We start from the raw sequence: 22,899 nt of genomic DNA, 5'->3' as shown, positions 1-22,899 counted from the left end.
TGTCTATCAATCGAGACTAGCTAAATTATTGCATATTCATAGAGCATAATGCTATGCAACTTCTTCAAGATTGTTTATTTACTTTTATTTATTTTTGGGAGAAAGAGTCTCGCTCTGGGCCCTTTTATTACTACCAAAATTGAAAACCATCACTCAAAACTAAATATATAATTGTTTTGGCTTTTGTGAAAAGTTGATTCAACTTGTTGGGACTGCTTTTAGACTACCAACAGGAAAAATCTATGTTCTTTGGTAGCTAATAAGTTTATATGTATTCTTATAACAATTCAAAAATACCTTCATGCTTGGAAATTTAGGTCTTTTTAAAATTTTTAATTTAGAGATGGAGTCTTGCTATGTTGCCCAGACTAGTCTTCAACTCCTGGCCTCAAGCAATACTCTGGCCTCAGCCTCTCGAGTAGCTGGGATTACAAGGCGCCAGCCACCACACCTGGCTCAATGCTTGAAAATTCTAAAATGTTGAATCTAACGTTGCTTTTAAACCCTCCCTCTTTTAAAAAATTAACAGCATCACTTGAGTTACAATGATAAGGACTAAGTATCAGTGTCAGAAAAAACCCTCACCTATATACATGCATCTTACCTAAAAAAGCACATGTAGCTAAAGCTCAGCTCATTTGTGGGTAAGTTTGGCAATATGTCCTTATGAAAGGTTTCTAAAGCCAAATAATACCTGGGAAATTGGGGCACTTACACAAAAGGCCAACAACATTCTCACTGGCCTCGTGTCAAGGTGGATCCCAAGCTAAAGTGATGTAAGTAATTAAGGTTACTTAATTCACAACATCAAGACGTTCCTACACCAGTTTTATTTAAAACACAAATACGTATTTCTGTAAGGGCAAATGGTTCAAATGATGCTGAACACGAATCATTGACTAATACAAGTGCTTTAAATATGAAACAAAATTATTTTTAAAAAAGCAAAAGAATAAAGTTTATATACAAAAGGGACTTGGAATCTATAAGCTGATTCCAAAAATCAAATGAGTAGAAAATCTGTGGTGAAACCAGAACATTCCACCCCTGCTTTGGAGAAGGGCTATCATACAACATTCAGTCAGCTGAAGATGGATTGGTAGAGGTGTGTCTATACATAAATTTCAAGTCATTTTTGCTTGTGCAGAATCATCTGGATCTTCCCAAGACTGAATGGCAGTCCTGTGGCTTTCCTCCTTTTCCATATTCCCAACAAGGCTACATGAAGTTCAACTCTTGATGAGCCGCTTACAACAGCAGTTCCTTAGGAGCCAACATGACAGGTGGGTCAGATTTCCCTATGAGAAACGAAACTGGCCACCTACAGCAAAATTATCAAAATGGACAAGTCCTTCTTTTCTCCTCCTCCTGATTGTGTACAATGTCTCCTTTAAGACTATTAGCCCCATCATGCTTGTTCCTTCACATGTCTAAACCTTGAGGTGAAGGAGACTAACATCAAGAAAAGAAAATTCAATTCAGAAATGAAGAAAACTGGCAGGTATACAATACACCCCCGAGCATCTCAATAACTCTGCTACAGTACAATTCAGTGTACTGCTATGGTCCAAAGATAAATACTGGCAGTTCAAATGAGTTCATTTTTGTCCCTCAGGTAGTTAAAGGGCACCAAATAAATACTGGGCAAGGAGTTTGCTGGGAGAATTAGAAATAAAAAAATTAACCAATTTTTGTCCCTGTGACAATTCAATGCCAGTAGGAGGCAAGTATTGAAGAGAAGGGACAATTTTCATACTAAAAAAAAATAAAATTCTCTAACCACATCACCATCTCTTCTAATGAATCCAGAGAGTCCCAGAAATAGAAAATTAGTTTCAGGGGACCCCTGAGGCACTTTAAAGCCTTAAAAAATTACAGTAATAATAAATTAGATATTGCTCTTCAGAGGCTGAGCAGCGGAAGCATCAAAATCAGGTTCAAAGAGTTATGTCCATTTTATTGGTTTCCTGAGCTGCTCAGCCCTCTTTAAAGCTTAGTTGACGCTCCAATTACCTTTAAAAAGACATACAATTTAACACACACTGAGTCGGTTTTTTTGTTTAGTGGTAGCATGAAATTTGGTCCTTAATGGTAGCAGCTGTCTTCATCCATTTCAAACTCAGGTAAATATTAAGTACATTAAGACAATACATAAAAGAAAGAATACAACGAATGGGGAAAAAGCCAAAACTGACAAACACCTCAAGGAGTCACTAAGTTCTCTTGCAGCACCCTTTCACTTAGATCTCCTTCTCAGTCTCTTTTTTGCGGAAAGAAGGGTATGACAGAACTTTTTTCTCAAAGATACTAAACGATGGCATCAAATGGACAAAAGGGTTATCGAGTGACTTTAAAAACCTGACCCCAACGAGTCCAGGACACAGACAGATAATTCAGAGGTATACTTCTGATATGGGGCAAATTCTAGACTAAAGAAATGATCATCTCAGATAAATGTTATAATAGATGAAACTAAGTCCAGTTTTTTGGCGAGTTTTTTTTTTTTTTTAAAGTGTTCTCACTACCACCTTCAGCTGTCAATCATTTCTGATAGCTCAAGCAAAAGGTCATCTTCATCCTTCCCAGGATCCAGGTCGATCTCAGCTTCTAATTTGCCTCCTGAAATCTCCCATATTAGTTTCTCAAAATCATCCTCCATGGAGAGCGGGGGCTTTCCTGTCGAGGCAGAGCTGAGTCGGCGAGTTTTTGTGGCCATCTGGGATGAGGAGGGGCCAGATACCTCTGAGGGTGAGAGATCTGAAGAAGACTGGGTTGGAGGCAGTGTAAGACTGTAAGAAAAATTAAGATTATTAGAAAACTGCCCTTTTTCAATAGTTGCCTGAATCACCTAGGCTCAGGGACACAGAGTTATTAGCAAAAGGTTGTTTCTGAGGACACATGTAAAAAAAATTCTTTACTAGTTTGGGACCAAGCATTTTTATAATTTAAAGTAGAATTCAGCCAGGTGTTAAAAATATCTTTTAGATAATATAGACAAAATATAAACAGTGGCACCACTGGAGAATGGCAACTCTGAATTTTCATGCTTTGTTGCAATTAATTTGAAGTCAAGCAGATTTATTTAGATATGGTTAAACTGTTTAAAGTTATTTATCAGTGTTATTCTCTAGAGATCATAAGCAGTAACAGTGGCCTAGAGTTTGGTTGGAAAGAATTACAAAGTATTACCTGTCTCTAGGTTTTTCTGCCTCAGGCACAGTGACTGATTTGTCCTCAGAGAGGACTGGGACAACAGCCTACGAAAGGAAGGGTAAAGTAAAGTAATTCAGTGGGAGAGTCAGGCTTTTTTATTTGAGTATATTCACTTTCTTTTGCTGCCTTCTTAAAAAGATGGCTATCATACTTTAAGCCTAGGAACCCAAGAATCAATAATTTAAAGGCTGAATGTACAAATAAGCAAAATATCCTGCCACCCAAAAATTAGCCTTTAAAAAATCCTGTCCTGCCGCTTCACAAATCTCTAACTGTAAATGTAAAACACAGTAACAACCCAAACAACTGAAATGCTAGGAAATGCCATGAAGTGTTACACACAGAGAGCTGGTAGAGAGTTAATCTCTTCTGCTTCCCTACCACACAGAATAAGCACCACAGAGATGGATCTACTTCCTACCACAGCTGCTTTTTTGGCCGGGCTTTCCTGGAGCGCGCTGCTGGAGCTGAGCGGCTTCACAGCTGCAATGACGGCAGGATGCACCTCCATCGCCTTGCGTTTGGGGGCCAACTTGGGGGATGACACAACTTTAACCACAGATGGCTTCACATTTACTTTGGGTTTAACTACAAGGGACAGAAAATATCTGATTAACAGCCAGAATAAACTCTCTTTTATATGGAGGATAACACAGAATAAAATAGCAAAAATCTTTCAGTACTAGAAATACCACAAATTAAAAAAAAACCTGACTATGATCCATATGTAACTTGTACTACAGGTGGTCACCATGTAGATACACATACTCAAACGACCCCTTTCAATGCCGCTTGAATTTGTCACTGTTCTTCTATTTTCTGTTTTTCTTCTTTAAAACCAGAGGAAACATGCACCATAGAAAGTTTTAGACAAAGCTTTTTAAATAGCAGTTTTAAATTCTGAGAAAGGAACTCTAGTTTTGTCTTTGTATAAAAGTATCAGAAATATTACTATCCACGAGGCAAATGAAATTCAACCCAACTGTTGCCAGAGAGTTTTTAAAACTTGGTAATTTTGATATCCTAAAGCAAGACATAGTATAAAGAACACTCACCTTTACCCCTTTTTTCCAAGGTCTGTGCTGCACATTTCACATTCAATATTGAGTCCCCAATCCCTGAGGTTTCTACCTCCACCTTCTGGGATGACTTTGTGGGAAGCCGCTTGGGCAGGTGGTGCCGTGTGATGCCTGGCACAGCAGTGAGCACCGGTTTTTCTGCCACTTGAGTATTGCGAGAGGCTACATCTCCCCGAAGGGGTGTCAAGACTGACTTTTCCTTCTGTGAGGCTCCCCTCTCCTGCTGTTTCTGCACGTGCTTCTCTCTCATGGTCTCACATCTCTTGACTTGAATTTTAGTAATGTCAACTCCTGTGGTCTCGTCTGAAGCCTGTGGATAAATTTAAATGACAGAATTAAAACCTAATACCTCTAATAACCTATACGGTAATTATTATTTATAAAGTACCAGGCTAACATCTAAGTTAAGCAGAGTCTGACATGATCCAGAATCTGAGAGAAAAACTCTTTACTTGATACTAAGTAGACAATATCCTTCTAAAAAAGAAAGATTAAAGATGTGTGGAACAATAAAAACCCAGATTGTACAGGCTGTAAAACCATGACTCTAAATCAAATACTAAGGACTTCTAAATAATTAGACACTTGCACAAAGACTGATGTACAAAGATATTCATTATTTACAATTGTGTAAAAACAAATCTAAATGTCCAGAAACAGATTATATTCATGTAACAGAGTATTATGTGGTTGGTAAAAGCAAATGTCTTGAATTATGAATATGGTAAAGTTAAAGCAGGCTGCAAAATGATACACTGTAGAGTTCTCAATTACGCTCTAAACATTAAACAAACTCACATTCATGCATATATATATAAAAAAACTCTTGAAGAAATCCATCAAAAAAAAAACCAATGGTGGTTATATCTGGGTTATATATTATAGAGTTTGTTCATTCTTCTGAAAAATAAAAATTTCCAAGTTTTGTGTGGTACACAGCATTACTTTCAAATGTAGGGGGGAAACTGTGTAAAAAACATTAATAATCAATTAAAAAAACTTTTTAAGAGCAGAGAATACTAACATACATAGAACTATAGCAAACAGTCTTAAAAAAAAATTTTTAAGTATAGGCTGGGCATGGCAACTCATGCCTGTAATCCTAGCATTTTGGGAGGTTGAGGCAGGAGTGATCGATCACTTCAGGCCAGGAGTTTGAGACCAGCCTGAGCAACATACTGAGACCCTATCTCTACAAAAATTTAAATATTAGCCAGGCGTGGTGGTGCACACCTGTAGTCCCAGCTACTCGGGAGGCTGAGGCAGGAGGACTGATTGAGCCCCGGAGTTGGAAGCTGCAGTGAGCTGTGATGTTGCCATTGCACTCTAGCCTGGGTAACAGGGCGAGACCCTGTCTCAAATTTAAAAAAAAAGAAAAATTATAGAGAAAGACTGTTTACCTAATGTAGCAGTGAAGTGTCAAGTAGAAATTTACGTAAGCTAAAACTGAAAAGCACACCTAGCCTTTGTCATGGACAAAACCATACGATGATCTTAAATGAACTCACCTCTTTGGCTTCTGTTCTAGGAACACTGCTCTGAGAAGCAACTTCACTTCCTTCCTGAAGTTTCTTCTCTTCCTTCATTCCTATAGTCACATCAAAGACATCATTATTTATTTCATTTAGGCTGCAACTTCATGACAGACGAAGTTAAACAAAACTTTACTGGACAAATAAAATTATAGATGAAACCTACTGGTCCTTATATAAAGTCTAAAAATGCACATTAAAAAAGCAAATGTCTATATAGTGCTGCTGTAAAGAAACAGCTTAACTTCATTTAATTCAGTGGTTTTAAAAGTTATCTGAGTAGGCCGGGCACGGTGGCTCACGCCTGTAATTCTAGCACTCTGGGAGGCCGAGATGGGAGGATCACTTGAGCTCAGGAGTTCGAGACCAGCCTGAGCAAGAGTGAGATGCCATCTCTACTCAAAATAGAAAAAATTAGCTGGGCATGGTGGTGCACGCCTGTAATCCTCCCTACTGGGGAGGATGAAGCAGGAGGATTGCTTGAATCCAGGAGTTTGAAGTTGTTGTGAGCTAGAGCCACAGCACTCTAGCCCAGGTGACAGAGCAAGACTCTGTCTCAAAAAAAAAAAAAAAAAAAAAAAGTTATCTGAGTAAAGAAAAGTTGTCAAAGAACTCCCAGGAAGATCCCATGGACCACTCCTTTGGAGTATTATTTAGGGAAGTGGTACTATAGATGAGGCTTTCTTGTTACCTGTTCTTTTGGTGATTCGGAGCAACCGCCTTGCCCCCGGGTTGACTTCGTGTTGAGGCTGGAAGCTGGTGCTGCTCTCAGAGCTCTGCTGCACCCTCAGTGCCTTCTCCAGTTTAATTTCCTCCAGTGTCTTGATGTGCACCTCCTGCATAGACTTTGTTCTACCTGCAGGCTCCTCCGATTGTCCTTTGCTTGTGGCAACTATGGGTGGCAAAACCACTGTTTTTTTAATTTCACTGTCAATCTTTAGCTTGATGCAAGTTGCATCCTTTTTGCATTTTTGTCTTTCTGCTTCCTGCTGCCGATGTTTTTTTTCAGCCAGGACCTCAGAGAAGGTTTTGATTCGGATAGTGGAAGAACTTCTTGTTCCTGAAGTAGAATCATCAGCTTTTGAAGGTCCTTCTGTCTTGAGTTTAGTTTGCAATTCTCCACGTTTCTGACTGGCTCTTTCAAGAAGAATTTCTTCTAAAGTCTTCACGTGGATCTCACCAACTTTATTAACTCTCTCTGTTTTAATGGGGGAAAAATACGGCATTGTACTTGGAGTTCATCTCTTAATGACTTGAGAGGTATCATTTAGGCAGGCAATTAAAATAATAAAAAAATGTAACATTAAATTTCAATCTCAAATTTAGATTACTGCATGTTTCAGGTAGTGGCCCTCAAGGAAAACTCTTAGGAGGCAAAAATTGGTGATTTATATTTCTATTCAGAAGTGTATTCTTGAGGAACCTGAAAGCCATTTACTCGTTAGAGAAATCTGTTGTCATAAATCTTATCAATAAATTCTTCCATTCACTCATGGATATAAACATGTGTCGGACACTGTGTTAGAAATATAATGGTAAGCAAAATACAATCTTTGTCCACATGTAGTTATAGTCTAACAGACAGATCAATAACGAGACAAGCAAGAACAAAGTACAGTAACGACAGCTGCTTTGACAAACAAAATATATATATAGCATGTAGCAAGAATACCAATTCTTGTCTAGGAACTGGTTAAGGAAAACTTTTCAGAGGAAGTTATCTTTAAGCAGTATTTAAAGGATGAAAAAGAAGGTCAAACAGGTGACAAGATAGGGTAAAAAAATGAGAAAGGCCCAGAGACTGACATGTCACTGAAGAGCTATTTTTAATGATACACTCATCATTCTACATCAGTCTAAAGAGCAAACTTCATACTCGACAGGATCATTCATTATTGAAAGACTAAGAAAAGAAATAATGAAGTGATGTGGAATAAACAAGAATAATTTACAGATTAAACATATACATAATTAATCAGTGAATAACAGCTTTTAATGAAAGATTAAAAGAAAAAATATCCTTTCAAAATCTTAAATATACAGTGCTCTGTCTCACTTTCTGAACCTTTGAATATACTGTCCTCTCTACTTGGAATAGTCCCTATTGGTCTCACTTCTCTTGCTGCCTGGTTTAGTTTTAATTGAAGTCAGCTTAGAACCTGATATCCTCCAATCTGGTTTGTGTCTCTGATCACAGCACTGAACACAGAGCACTGTAATTGCCTGTATCTCAAATCATACTAAAAACTTCATGAGAACAGAGACTATATTCAGTTACTTGCACTATTTTAGTTTAGTACCTGTTACAAAGGGAAACACTCACTCACTGAATTATTTAAGTTTTTAAATAAAAATTGTAAATTCTTCCATCTCAAGATGACAGATTAATCTCGAAATTCTAACTCCAAGAAAGTACAATACGAATGATGTCATGGACACCCTATTTCCCTCTCCTACCAAAATTTCACCAAAATGATAGAGAAAAACATTAAAAATAAAATAAAACCACAGTAGAAATGAGAAACAAGGATGCCACTGGCAAAGTATAAATCTTGAAGAATTTCTGAGACAGAAAGCAGATGTTTGAATTTATAGAAAAATGGAAAAAGAATAGTTCAAACTGCAGGCATGAGATCCGTTCTTCCCAACAGAGTCAAAGAAACTACCAAACTTGGGTCAACTAACATGAAAAAAAATAGTGGGCTCTGACATAACCTTAGGGTAGAAATTTAGGGACTGCCTGTAGAAGAGCTGGGTCAGTCATGACCTTCTCCTGAGAAGTGCTCCCCTAAAAAGAGGAGAGTCTGCCCAAGTAGAGCACATTATGAGGATGTTCGGGCTGGAGAGAAGACCATGACAAGGGGAGGGAGGGAGGGAGGGAGAGACAGAGAGAGAGAAAGAAGGAGGGAGGGAGGGATAGAAAAGTAAATAGCCTTGAAGCTTATTTGCTACTCAAAAAAAAAAAAAAAAAAAAGCCAAGTTAAAATAGCAAAAAAGTTACTTCCACTCTGAAAGTAAATAAAGTCTTTCTTACTGTAGCAAGTGTATGGGTCCCCAGCCTTCCCACCTGTAATCCACACAAACTGCCTTTTAACACACCCTCTCCTCTTAACCAGACATAAATCAAGTCTCACAGTCAGGATAGAGGACAACTTGGGGAAAAGGCCTTTAGAACCACAGAGGAAACCCAGGCCAGGTACTTCCAACTGTGGAAAAACAACAACATTAAAGAATTTAATCAGAAATCCCAGAGTAGCCTAAAATCAGGCTGTGAAAAAAGGAAAAATCAGAGAAAAAAAGATACTGAAAAATAAAAACACAAGTGCCAAAATAAATTTCATTTGAAGGACTGAATAATGTTAATAAAAAAGACAAGACTGGCCCAAAATCAGCTCTCTAGAACAGAGCAGGCAAACATTAGCCCATGGGCCAAATATGGCCACCAGCTGATTTTGTAAATATTGTAAATAAAGTTTTGCTGGAACACAACCACACTCATTCATTTACAGATTGCATACATAGGCATATAGCTGCTTTCACAACACAATGGCAGAGTTGAGTAGCTGTGACACTGCAGACTGAAAAGCCTCAAGTACTACTCTCTGACCCCTTTCCAAGTTCTTAGACTCAAAGGGCCCACTCAACACTGGGAAAAATGAACAAAAAAGATCCATGTTTAGATCCACAATAGTGAACTTACAGCGTATGAGGGAGAGATAAAGAGAAAATCCTAAAAATTTCTGAATAATACATTCAGGTTGTCTACAAAAGCGTAAGAATGTCCAACATTAGATTCCTTTTTTATGACGACAGGAAAAAGGAAAAGTAACCAAGAAGGCTAATACTACTCATAAACACAGATGTAGCATTTTTTAAAAATCCTACACAAAAAGCCTCAAACTAAATCCAGCAATGTATTAAAAGAAGATGGATAGTTGAGTACATAGATGTTCATTTTATTATTCCTTAAATTGTACTTATATACATGCTTATGTAGTTATAATTCATAATTTTAAAAGTTTAAAAATTATAGTATAGGAAGAATATAAAGAAGAAAATTTAAGTTATCTAAAATCTTAATATCCAGATAAAACAAATATTAACGTTTTTGCAGGATTTTTAAGGCACATAGTCATATCTTTACAGAACTGGAATCATCTCATACATATGGCTATTTCTCCTGAAAATAAGTTCCTATGATAAAATAAACTCCCTTAAAAAAGATTCTTATGTAAATCAAAAGGTCAAAAGTGGTACATGTTCTTTTGTAACCCTTCTATTTGATACCATGCAATTTGACTTTTCCATGTCATTATTGTTCAGAATATGACTTTTCAGGATAGCAATTATTTTAGCACCTAACTACAATAATTTTATATAAACCATTTTTGCTGGATATTTAGGTTGTTCCTAATTTTCCACTATTAATACTATGATGAATATTCATTCTGCCATCTATAAGTACAAAACAGGAATTCATACCAGTGAGTAATCTATTACTTTTACAACAAAAATAGAACCACAAAGAACCAAAAACACAGGCCCTAACCTAATTGCAATAGGTAAATCAGAGAAAAGGCAAAGACTCTCATGGCAAGGAGAAAAATATCAGAACCTGGTCTTAGGATTTACTTACCAGTTGCCTCCTCATTATTGGGAACAGCTGACATGCCTAATCGCTCTTTCAGAGACTTAGAAACTTGAACTATAAAAAGAAAGAATTTCAAAAAGCAAAAGTTGAACAGAGACTTTCTACAGGTCAAATATCTTTTTCAAAGTTCATAAATTAGACTACACTTCTAATAAAAATGTTTAAAAAAAAAATCCAGTCATACATTTTTCTTCTCTACAGAACATATTTATGTGAATCATGGAATCCTTAGAGCACTCTGGAAAGCTTAAAAAAACCCACAACTTTCTTTGTATCTGAAAAGCTGTACTACTGAATTCAAGAAAATAATTTTGTTACTGGATGATCTTCCAAAATCTTATTGCCAACAAATATTTTTCCCCCTAAATCTATTGAAATATGCTCTTTAGCTGTGAAAATCTTCATGATTGATAGGCAAAGACAGATTCCAAACAGGAACATCTGCTCATCAAAGCCTCTTAGGCTGGAGGGAAAGTGGACAAAAGTGTCTTATCTTCAAGGCAAGTTAAAACTAAACACAATGAGAAGGAAAAAAAACACCTACTCTTTAGTAATTAACCCCAGTGATTCACTGCAAGTCATACAAGGGGGAAAAAAATCCAACACTTGATTTCTTTCTCTCCTTCAACTATAAACCATTCTAACTCCCAGATATCTCTTGATTTAGTCCACATGTTTTCAAACCAACTTCTAGGACACTAAGTTTATGCCAATACTACCTCCTCTTATCTGGATTATTTTAACAATCTGCTAACTCATCTCCCAGCCATTGTGTTTGTCCTCTTCTACTCTTTCTCCATATTGCAGGCAGGGTAATGGTTTTAAAATCTGAAACTTTGATCCCTGTTTACAACCTTTCAATGGGTTGTTACTATCTTAGGATAAGCCCAAACTCTCTAACATGACTTAAAGCCTCTATATTATGATCCAGTCCCTCCTCCCCCTCTGGACACCATGCTCTTCAGCCCGTTTCTGTGTTTCAGCCATACTCAGTGTTCTTTGAGCTCATCACACTTTCTTAACTCTGTGCCTTGCAGAAGTTATTCTCTTTGCCTGAAACACAAACCCTGTCCCTCCAATTTCGCAGGGCTAAAATCCCAACTCATGTTTCAGGTCTAAACTTTAACATCACTTCCTCTGCGACCCTTTCCATAACAGATGGTAATAACAGGAGCCCTTATTATATGTTCTCACAGCACCATGTACTTTTCTCTGTCACAGAATTGATCACTTGCCATTATACTCTAAGCTTCTAAGGAGTGTGATGGTGTTTATTTTGTTCAATGGTGTCTACCCAGAATCTAACAGAGTAAGCAATCAAATGTTTGTTGAATGAATAATAAAATAGAAGATGATAAACTAATTTAACTGAACAAGAGAATGACAAACCATAGCTGTTAACATTACAAAAAACAACTGTCAAAATTACATACACAAGGTATTAGAACTAAAGTACCTTTCTTTGGTGTTTTGTCAGTGTTAATTTCTGGAGTTTCAACTTTCTTCCCTAGCCTCTGTGCAAGGCTACGCTTTAATGGAAGATCACTGTCACCACCTACAAATAGGGAGAACTTAGTTTAACATTTGAAGTCAATCTTCAGTGAGGTCAAGAAATATAAGCAAACACAAACAATGTAGAATAATTCCGTAAGTTTCATGTATTTATGTGGTGTGTTTGTTCACCAGTTTCCTTAGAACTCAATGTTAGAGAAGGAATAAAAATGGCATAGAGGCCAGGTACAGCAGCTCATGCCTGTAATCCTACCACTCTGGGAGGCCAAGGTGGGAGGATCGCTTGTGCTCAGGAGTTAGAGACCAGCCTGAGCAAGAGTGAGATCTCATCTCTACTAAAAATAGAAAAATTAGCCTGATGTCGTGGTGTGCGCCTGTAGTCCCATATACTTGGGAGGCTGAGGCAGGAGGATCGCTTGAGCCCAGGAGTTTGAGGTTGCTGTGAGCTAGGCTGATGCCACGGCACTCTACTAAGAGCAACAGAGTGAGACTCTGCCTCAAAATAAATAAATAAATAAATTTGTGTTTTAAGCCTAGTACCTTCTAAAAAGTTAGTCATGGCACTAATTTAATTAAATTGTAATGCTTTACATTTCTGTAACTTCAATAAAAGGTATAATGCACACATGAAAAACATGAGAAAATTTTATAAGTGCTTTCAGCCAAGAATACAGGGGGACTGTCAATATTGATGGGATCCGAATAAAGAGTTTAGAGAAGGTATCATGTTAGTGCAAAAGGAAGCAGAAAACAAAAGATGCGCACAAAACTTATCTCACCTACTGGAAATTTTCGTTTCCCTAGTCTCTCGGTAAGACTCAATCGAACCAACGGTTCTTCTCCTGAAATAACAAAAACAGAATTTCTCTACTACTAGCCAATTCTTTCTGTATTCAGAAACTACTAACGGGTACAAAGTATGCTCTGATGTTAGTATGAGCCCACCCGGAAAGTCTCTTGAAAATCAGGTCCCAGTCTTAAGGAAGATTATTGCATTAAAAAAAAAAAACCCTATTAATAATAATTTAAATAGCCAAATGCACACAATAGCACGGTACTAATTATTAATAGCAGCCAAGCATAAGGAGAGAGATTGTGTTCTTAGCCAATTGGTTATAAAACCCAAGTTAAACTTTTGCTTATGCACTTTGATATGTTAAATGAAATCATACCCTACTCCAATATTAGCTCTCCTATATCTTCCTTTCATCACCCCCCAGCAAGAAGTAAGCTCTCCTTCTTCTGATTCTTTGTTGTCTGAATGGCACAAATGTTTAAATGTATCTATAGCTATGAGTCCTTACTAGGTTTAAAATTATTAAGTGAAAAGACTTTTACATTTTTCTGTAACTCAAAGAGTTTATATTAAAGTTTTCTACCCACAAAGGGAAGTCGATAAATTTGTTGAATGGATACAAACAATAAATGTAAATTAAGTATACATAAATGTGAAGGCTGCTTGAATTAAGAATTTCAACCAAATAGAGTCAAATGCACCAACTTTTCATCCTTATATCCAACCAACATACTAAAGTCTTACTGCAAATTCATCAAAGGTAAAAAATATCCAAGGATTTTGCATTTCCAATCATATAAAAGTAGAAACCTGACAACTCTGAGACCTACCTATACCTTCCTTACCTTGTTTGCTGGACAGAGTTACTGTCCTCACCACAGTCCGGACATTCTCTTTTTCAGGACCTGGAATGGGCTGAGGATGGAGTAAAAGACTGGAAACTCCTGAAGAACCTTCTGAATAAGGCAAGTCAAAGAATAGCAAATGATTTATGGAAAATAAAACTATCACAAGACAAAAAATTTTGTTTTTGTAACCAGTTAAGTCCAATACAGTTTGATATAGTCCTGCTATAACAAAGCCAATCAGCCTTTTTTAAATCTGTTTTCCTACAATGAAATGGGGTAGTGGTGGGGGGAGCCTGGGGCACAATGTGAAAACAAAATAAAAAAACTATTTGGACGGACTTAGGCGCTCAACCTCCTTTTATTTATCAATGAGGCTAACATCATTCTAAAGTTACCCTCAGAAGTACACCAGACATCAGGCATGTCAATCCAAACCAATCCTTTCCATCTAAATTTAATCATCTGCAAAACATAACTCCACAGTTCCCACAGAACAAGCTTTAATAAGAGGATTCTTAGACCCAACCACTTATCTCTATGTATACTACATTTCACACTATAATTTTTAGGGTTAGAAATACAGATCAACCAAGTTGAGGCCAACTCTGGAAGAAAATCCTAGCAGCTCTTGAGAAAGAACTCCTCTACTACAAAATGAAATTTTTCCTCTTTTATTATAGTTCTTATATTGTGTTCGTTAGAGTTATAGTTCCCAAGATACACAGGTTCTTTCAGGTTCTTTATTACATGTGTCTAGTTCTGAATAGAGACTGAAACCAGCTGCAATGAATTAAAAAAGCAACTATGATTTAAATAAATCTGTGTTTTACTTCAAACAAGCCAAAGAAATCAAAATCATTTTGCTAATTTTGGCTGTTGCCTCCGCAAAGTATCCTTATCATTCTTCTCTAGCAACATACAACCATCCATGCCAAACTTATGACTTACCACCTTGCTTCTTTGATTTTTCTTTCATTTTCTTTGATTTAATTTCCTCAAGAGTTTTTATTCCAAAATTCAAACATTCACCTGAAAAACCCAAATAGAAATCACATGAGGAATGAGGGCCTTTTCACCTTTGCATTTTATCTGTACAAAGCAGGCATTCAAGTATCTTTTGAAGAAATGATCAAGAGAAAGCATGCGTGTATAGCATTCCCTCATGAAACTGAAATTTAGGTCAATGATTGTGAACTAAATTTCAAAGGCAGTTAAAATACTGTGGACACATTCAATAGTGCCATAAGATTTAGCACCAATACAGCCTCCTCTTACCCTGCTTTAAATTGACCCCAGGTTTCCGGGCAGAAGCCACTCGTAATCCATTATGAACTTCAGGACTCGGTTGCAGGGTAGGTGTTTTGGTTTCATCACTTTCCTCAGAAAACTGATCTATGTGTCAACATTTAAGGGAAATGCAATTAAAAACAGGCCTAGAGCATTAATCCTGATTCTGCCCAATTCACCATATGACCCTGACTATTTGCTTTAAAGTAAGAGCTAAAACTTACCATCATCATCTTCATCATCATCTGCAGCATTAATTACAACTGGTGGATGTGTGGGGCTAGGAACATTTTCGGAACTTTCTACTTTCATAACACTCCGCAGCTGAGGGGAAGGATTAGACTGGACAGACAGTTTGTTCTGCTGAACTGCGAGTTGGCTAGCCTTCACTTCCTCTTCTGGTGACTCAGGCACAGTGGGCAACACAGCTAAACATACAAAATCGGTCATAAATTAAAAATAGAAGATACAATCCCAATTCTCTTAAACAAAAATCCCTGGCTACCTATGATAAATTCATGCATTTTCCTTATGAGTACTTATGCCTTTTTACCTAATTTACCCATTTAGATTCTTAACTCCCAGGAAGAGAAAACGTGCTTTTAGCTAGTAACTCTTCGTTATACATGAACACACCCAAAATACAGAAGGCTAGATGCCTAGTACCTGTTTACAAATTCTAAATTTTTAATTTTAATGTTAAAATTCTAGGCTTTTTGCTTAGCAAAAAAAAAAAAAAAGCTTTTAAGAGATAATAGCTGGGCCCAAGTGGCTCATAATCACAGGACTTTGGGAAGCTGAGGTGGAAGAATCACTGGAGCCCAGGAGTTCAAGACCAGCCCAGGCAACATAGCGAGACTCTGTCTCTACAAAACAATTTTTCAAAATTAGCCAGGCATGGTGGCACGTGCCTGTAGTCCTAGCCACTCCAGAGCTTGAGGCAGAAGGATCGATTGAGCCCAAGAGTTCAAAGTTACAGTGAGCTATGATCACACCACTGCACTGCAGCCTTGAGCAACAGAGCAAGACCCAGTGTCAAAACAAACAAACAAGTAAACAACAAAAAAAAAAAAAAGGAGAAAGAGAGCTATAGCAGATGACACTTATTTGAACCAAACCAGAAAGGAGTCTACTTTTTTCCTTAAATAGAGGTGAAAAGATGTAGTCACGAAGTTTTAATCATATAGCAGATAGCAGATATGACTTTTAAACAGCTAATCCCACTTTTAAATCTATTTAAAAGGGATTTTGGAAATAAATATTAGCTTTTTGTAGAGTATGAGTTGTATTTTGGATTACAGCCTACAGCAGGGTTGTCTAACTTTTTCTGTAAAGAGCCACATAATTAATATTTTGGGCTTTGTGGGCCAAAGAGTCTCTGTCTCAACTGCCTAACTCCAGCAGTGGCACAAAATTGGCCATAGAAAATATGTAAACAAATAGGCAACACTGCATTCCAATAAGACCTTATTTTACAAAACAAGCAGAGGACCGGATTTGCCAATCCCTGGCCTAGAGAATCAAGTTTCTTTTGAAAACCTTTATGGGTCTGATAAGAAAATGGGAAATTAAGTAAACTATAGTAATTTAAACTGGCATGCCAAGATACACTTGGTTCTACGGCCATGTACTAACCATTTAACCTTAGGTAAGGTTCAGTTCCCTCATGTGTAAAGTGGAAATAATACTTTTTTTCACTAGACTGAAAGAAGGCAATGTGTAAAAAGTACTTTGTACAGTGTGCATAATAGGTGTACATTTAGTAACAATTATTGTTTTAAAATTAAAACTGGATCTCACTTTTGCTTGGAGGTAGGAAGAGACCATCAACATAACGTCCTCTGTTGTGATGGAAAGCGCAGTTTAGTTTTTGACATCCCACTGGCTGATTTTCCCAATAACAAGGTATTTCACTGCGTTTTTTCTGCAAAAAGGAAGAACACATTGTTTTCAAATAAAAAATGAAGTCAGTCCTGTATTAATTTGGTAATTTGTTTACTGGACAAAGTTTATACAGGGTTCAAAAATCTGAGGCATGTAAGATGAATTTTAGGAGGAAAAGAGGTTGCTAAAAGTGACATACTTTAAGGCATGAAGGAGATGAAAGGAACGAGGAAGCAGTTTATCTGCTATTCTTTCCTCTTTGCCCTCATCCTGGAACCCCTAAATGTCTATGCTTAATTTAGAGAAGCAGGCTGATACAGTAGTTAAGATTATAAAATCAAAGATAATAGGGTTTGAATCTCTATTATGCTACTTGCTGGCCATGCGAAGGTGGACAATATACTGCCTCTAAGCCTCACTTGCCTTAGCTATAAAATGAGAATAGTAGTAGCTATCTAACTGGTTTCTTATAGGGATTAAATATTAGATCATTAAATATGAAATGTCTGATTTCCAATCAAAAGTTTAGTTTATTGGCTGGGCGCGGTGGCTCACGCCTGTATTCCTAGCTCTCTGGGAGGCCGAGGCGGGCGGATTGTTTGAGCTCAGGAGTTCGAAACCAGCCTGAGCAAGAGCGAGACCCCGTCTCTACTAAAAATAGAAAGAAATTATCTGGACAACTAAAAATATATATATAGAAAAAATTAGCCAGGCATGGTGGCGCATGCCTGTAGTCCCAGCTACTCGGGAGGCTGAGGCAGGAGGATTGCTTGAGCCCAGGAGTTTGAGGTTGCTGTGAGCTAGGCTGATGCCACGGCACTCTACCCAGGGCAACAGAGCCAGACTCTGTCTCAAAAAAACAAAAAAAACCAAAAAAAACAAAAACAAAAGATATGTACCTAAACTATTGACACAGTTTTGTCATCTTAATGATTAGCTTATTTATGCCAGCAGTGAAGAAGCTTGGACAGCAAATGGCGATGAAATCAAGAAAGGCGTTTTCCACAGCTTGTTGAGAACTGAATATTCTGCCTTGCAAGAAGTGGTCCAAAGCCTGGAAAAAGTGGTAGTCAGTTGGTGCAAGCTCTGGTGAATATAGTGGATGATAGAGAGTTTCCAAGTTCAGCCTCTATAGTTTGAGCAGCATTGTTTGTGTAACACATGTGGTCAAGCGTTGTCTTGCAAGAGGATTGGCCTGTCTCTCTTGACCAATCTTGGCTGCTTAATCGCAAGAATCCTCATCATTTTATCCAGCTGATTGCAGCAGACATCCGCTATAATGGATTGACCAGGTTTCATGAACCTGTAGTTGATAATACCAGAGGTGGGCCACCAAACAGACATTATTAGCTTTTTCTGATGAATATTCGGTTTTGGACTGTGTTCTGGGACATCACCTTTTTTTTCCCAAACAGAGTCTCAGTCTGTCACCTGGGCTAGAGTGTCGTGGTGCCAGCCTAGCTCACAGCAACCTCAAACTCCTGGGCTCAAGTGATCCTCCTGCCTCAGCCTCCCAAGTAGCTGGGACTACAGGTGTGAACCACCATGCCCAGCTAATTTTTTCTATTTTTAGTAGAGGTGGGGTCTTGCTCTTGCTAAGGCTGGTCTCGAATTCCTGACCTGAAGCAATCCTCCTGCCTTGGCCTCCCAGAGTGCTGGATTACAGGTGTGAGACACCGTGCCCAGCTGGCATGTCATCTTTATCCAACCATTGTGCTGAACGTTTGCGATTGTCAAAAAGAATCCATTTTTCATCACGTGTAACAATATGGTGTAAAACTGGTTTGTCTTCATTGTGTCAGCAAAGACAAGCTTCGAGACAATTTCTCTTGTGATGTTCCTTTAATTCATGCAGTATCCATCTCTCCAGCTTTTTTACCTTGCCCGTTTGTTTCAAATGATTCACTATTGTTCGAATAGTAACGTCAAACCTTGCTGCTATTGAGAGAGCTTCTCATCATTACCCATCTTGATCTCAGGTTGCCCACGTGGCTCATTTTCAGGATTAACATCACCAGAATAGAACTTCTTGAACCACTGACATACTGAGCATTCATTAGCCACATCCTTCCCAAACACTTCATTGATGGTTTCAAGCTGTCTGCATAGCATTGGTTCCACAATGAAACTCATATTTGAAAATAACATGAATTTTTGACTTATCCATGGTTTCACAAAAATTGTTCTAAAAAAAACTTTGAAAGATAATCACAAGCCAAACCATGCATTTGAAAGAGTGAGGATGTACCCTCACAATAAAAATAAAACAAGAAGTGTCTAAATTACACCAGTTCCTTATTGAACAAGGTAAAAAAAACAAAATAAAAAAGAAGTGTCTAAGTGAAATATCAGAGATAAATTGTCAAAATTTAGTACTTAAGGAAATCGGATATTTCATTCTTAATAATCTAGTGTGTGTGTGTGTGTGTGTGTGTGTGTGTGTATACATATATATAAAGCACTTAGCACATAGAATAAACTCAATAAACTGCAGCTATTACTTGAAGCTGAGAGTTCAGGCTTTAAGAAAAATTTTTCCATTATTCTCACAAGTAAAGCACATGTAACTGTATCCTTCCCAAGCCACCTCACTCTTATAAAGGAAAACAGGAAAAAAAAAAAAAAAAAAAAGAATATCTGCACCCCTAAAATAAACTGCTGGATTATAGGATATATGTCCAAGAGAAATGTATACATGAGTTCTTAAGAATGTTTAAAGCAATACTATTTGCAATACCTTCAAAAATTTACAGACAGCTCAGATGTACATCAATACTAGAATGTTATCCAGTAATGAGAAGGAATAAGCCATACAACAATGTATTCATACAATAGAATGTCATCCAGTAATGAGAAGGCCATTGCTACACTTAACACCGCAGATGTAGAATGAAAGAAGTCAAATACAGAAGACTGCATAGTGTATGATTCCATTTATGTCAAGATCAAAACAGTCAAAACTTTTATGTGATAGGATGGCGATTAGCTTTAGGGATGCGGTTGGTGACAACAAAGATGAATGGAGAAGACAGAGTACTATTAATGTTCTATTTCTTGAACTGGGTGCTGGTCAAATAAGTATATTTACTTTGTGAAAATTCTTCAAGTTGTAAGATTATGATGTGTACTTTTCTGTATATACTTTAACAAATGATTCAATAAAGACAAAAAAAGACCTGAGAAGCACTTCTGAAAAGTTACTAACCTCTGATTAATAAAGTACATCATCTTGGATCTTTCATTGTAATAAGCAGCCTAAGGTTTAAAATTCCAGAAAAAACAGCATTACTTCAGAAATTTAAAAGTATGCAGAACAAAAAAAAAGTATGGAGAACAGAAACAATGCAACAATGACCATCACAAAAGATGTATCAAAATAGGCAAATATCAGAGTCTACTGTATTGAGAGATTGGTAAGTCCACAATACACTGTGTTAGTAGGGATGTGAAAGAATCAGGAAGTCTCATACACTTAATGGAAATGTAAATTAGCTCAACATCTCTGAAAGGCAACTTGGCAAAAGCTGTTTTTAAAAAATGTATGTTCTGAGTTTACTGGCACATGCATAAATAATTATCTATTTTTAAAAAGTCCAGCAAATGCCTTTACCTTTCAAAGAGCTAGATAGAATTTATTAATCCCCTGTCACACCCAAAAGGGAGGTGTAATATTACACACGCTATCATTATTTTTAAATGTACATCAGTCCAAAGTCATTAGATGGGGATGAAGGAGGTAGGCATTCATCTGGGGGGAGGGACAAGGTGGCCCAGAGCAGAGTGTGGGAGCCTGATTGAGGTGAGAAAGGTATCCACATGACCAGGTGGAACTGGCGTAGGGTGTTGGAACCCATGAGGGGTTAGGAAGACATGCATGAGAGGGTACCCTGGCAGGTATTGAGCCTGAGAAGGGTGGGCAAGGCTTCTGTGCAGAAGGGATCTCAATGCAGGGTGAGGAAGGTATATTCGTGGAGGGTCATCCTGAAATGAACATCAAAGACCAAGCAGGGGAAGGGCACAGTGGCTCACACCTGTAATCCCAGCATTTTGGGAGGCAGAGGCAGGAGAATCGCTTGAGGCCAGCAGTTCGACACCAGCCTGGGCAACACAGTGAGACCCTATCTCTACAGAAATTTTTTTTTTGAGACAGAGTCTCACTCTGTTGCCCTGGGTAGAGTGCCGAGGCGTCAGCCTAATTCACAGCAACCTCAAACTCCTGGGCTCAAGCAATCCTATTGTCTCAGCCTCCCAAGTAGCTGGGACTATAGGCATGTGCCACCACGCCTGGCTTATTTTTTCTATATATTTTTAGCTGTCCAGCTAATTTTTTTCTATTTTTTTTTAGTAGAGACGGGGTCTCACTCTTGCTCAGGCTGGTCTCAAACTCCTGAGCTCAAATGATCTGCTTGCTTCGGCCTCCCAGAGTGCTAGGATTACAGGTGTGAGCCACCGCGCCTGGTCTACAAAAAATTTTTTAAAAAGACCAAGCAGGGTAAAGAAGGCAGGGTCTTCCCAAGGAGACCTGGTGCAGGGTCAGAGTATGAGCTGGGTGAGGAGAGCATTTCACATGGGAGAGCTGCCCAGCACTGAGTATTAGAGCCCAAGGGTATAAAAACAGCACCCATTGTGGGGAGTCAAAAGGAAGATGTTGGGATCCAAGCAGGGTGAGGAAGGGGTTCTCCATGGTGGAACAAGTGGAGAGGCTTGGCAAAGGGTACCGGAGTCGAAACAAAGTGAGCAAGGAGTCCTTGTGATGGAGCAGCTTTGTGCGTGATGTTCGAACCTGAGAGGAAGGAAGAGGCTGTGATTCGGTATTTATTTACATACTAGGAGACTGATCAAATAGGTAAAAGTATTAAGGACAATGGGAACCAAGTTCTTCATTTCTGGAAAAGAGAGTGATGGGTATGGGAAAAGAGAAGCCTAGATTAAATCCTGTGGTATTGGTGAACTGGAATCATCTATGCAAACTCATGATTTTTAATCATACGTAGACATGTAGACACAAAACCACAAAGACACATAAACACAAAGGAATAAATAATGATGTAAATGTCTATGTGTATATACACTTATATGTTCCCTAGCTCTGTCCACTGAACCTGAAAGCAATGACACTCCATGAGCAACCCAAATCTTAATTTCTACATACCATTCTTCACTAAAAGCGAACCAGGGCACCTTGGAGAAATGGCTGATTCCAGGGTTGTAGTAGGAAAAGTGTAGTATGAGCTTGGAAGAATCTTATTAGGCCAAAAAGCAAAGAGGTGCTCAAATGATAGAAACCAAAGGAAACAAAAATCAGCCTGAAGAGCTCCTACTGTCCAAATCCGGGTTAATTTAAACATAAAAATAAATAACATAGTAATGGACTATGACACTGAATAAAATAGGATACCATGAATTTGTGCTAATACAAATAAATAACTGAAAAAACAAGTGAAGGTTTGATGAGAAATAGGATATTTAGAGGGTCTTAAAGTACTTCCCCACAAAATACTTATTAATTACAAAAAGAAAAACTTTACAGTGAAGCAATCTGGCAGATACCATCTTAATCAAGTAATCAAATTAGCACTACCAGTAATGGAAAATTAAAACTGTATGCCACCTGAAGGCATACAATGAAAAGAGTATTACTTCTGTGATATTCCTACTAAAGATACACAATCTTAATTCAGTAATGAAGAAATACAAATAAACCCAAATTGAGGGACACTCTACAAAATAACTGGCTGTAACTGACAAAAGTGTCAAGGTCAATGAAAGGTAAGAAAGAGTGAGCAACTGCTCTCAACTGAAGGAGACTAAAGGGTCACCACAACTGTGTGCAACACCTGAACTTGGACTTGCTCCTTCTACAATAATGGAGATTATTGGGACAAGTGGCAAAACTTGAATGGAATCTGAGGATTAAATGGAGGTAATATATTAATGTTAATTTTCTAATTTTGATGGTTATATTACATAGGAGAAATGTCCTTCTTGCTTATAGGATATATTCATAAAGTATTTGGAGGTAATAGGGAATATCAGCAGTTTACTCCCAAATGGCTTAAAAATTTTTTTTATACTGTGCTTTGCAACTTTTCTCTGC

General features: G+C 37.8%; 1 protein-coding gene across 1 annotated transcript in view; it reads right to left on the bottom strand.

Annotated features, from left to right (window-relative positions):
• Positions 1–811: 811 nt before the first annotated feature.
• ZC3H11A (zinc finger CCCH-type containing 11A) overlaps positions 812–22,899 on the bottom strand; it is a 34,542-nt gene continuing 12,454 nt past the window's right edge. The window contains exons 3-16 of the mRNA XM_012655903.1: positions 16,719–16,842; positions 15,143–15,346; positions 14,907–15,023; positions 14,580–14,660; positions 13,629–13,739; positions 12,767–12,829; positions 11,932–12,030; positions 10,461–10,529; positions 6,516–7,022; positions 5,801–5,880; positions 4,269–4,602; positions 3,635–3,801; positions 3,190–3,257; positions 812–2,789 (exon numbers count right to left, since the gene is read on the bottom strand). Of these exons, the coding sequence (XP_012511357.1) occupies positions 2,531–2,789; positions 3,190–3,257; positions 3,635–3,801; positions 4,269–4,602; positions 5,801–5,880; positions 6,516–7,022; positions 10,461–10,529; positions 11,932–12,030; positions 12,767–12,829; positions 13,629–13,739; positions 14,580–14,660; positions 14,907–15,023; positions 15,143–15,346; positions 16,719–16,842 (2,283 nt within the window). The 3' untranslated portion in view covers positions 812–2,530. The remainder of the gene's footprint in view (positions 2,790–3,189; positions 3,258–3,634; positions 3,802–4,268; positions 4,603–5,800; positions 5,881–6,515; positions 7,023–10,460; positions 10,530–11,931; positions 12,031–12,766; positions 12,830–13,628; positions 13,740–14,579; positions 14,661–14,906; positions 15,024–15,142; positions 15,347–16,718; positions 16,843–22,899) is intronic.

This window comes from Propithecus coquereli, unplaced genomic scaffold, assembly GCF_000956105.1.
Source record: "Propithecus coquereli isolate 6110/MARCELLA unplaced genomic scaffold, Pcoq_1.0 Scaffold491, whole genome shotgun sequence".
Taxonomy (NCBI): domain Eukaryota; kingdom Metazoa; phylum Chordata; class Mammalia; order Primates; family Indriidae; genus Propithecus; species Propithecus coquereli.
Note: the sequence above shows the minus strand (reverse complement) of the source record. Positions and strands in the feature narration are given on the sequence as shown.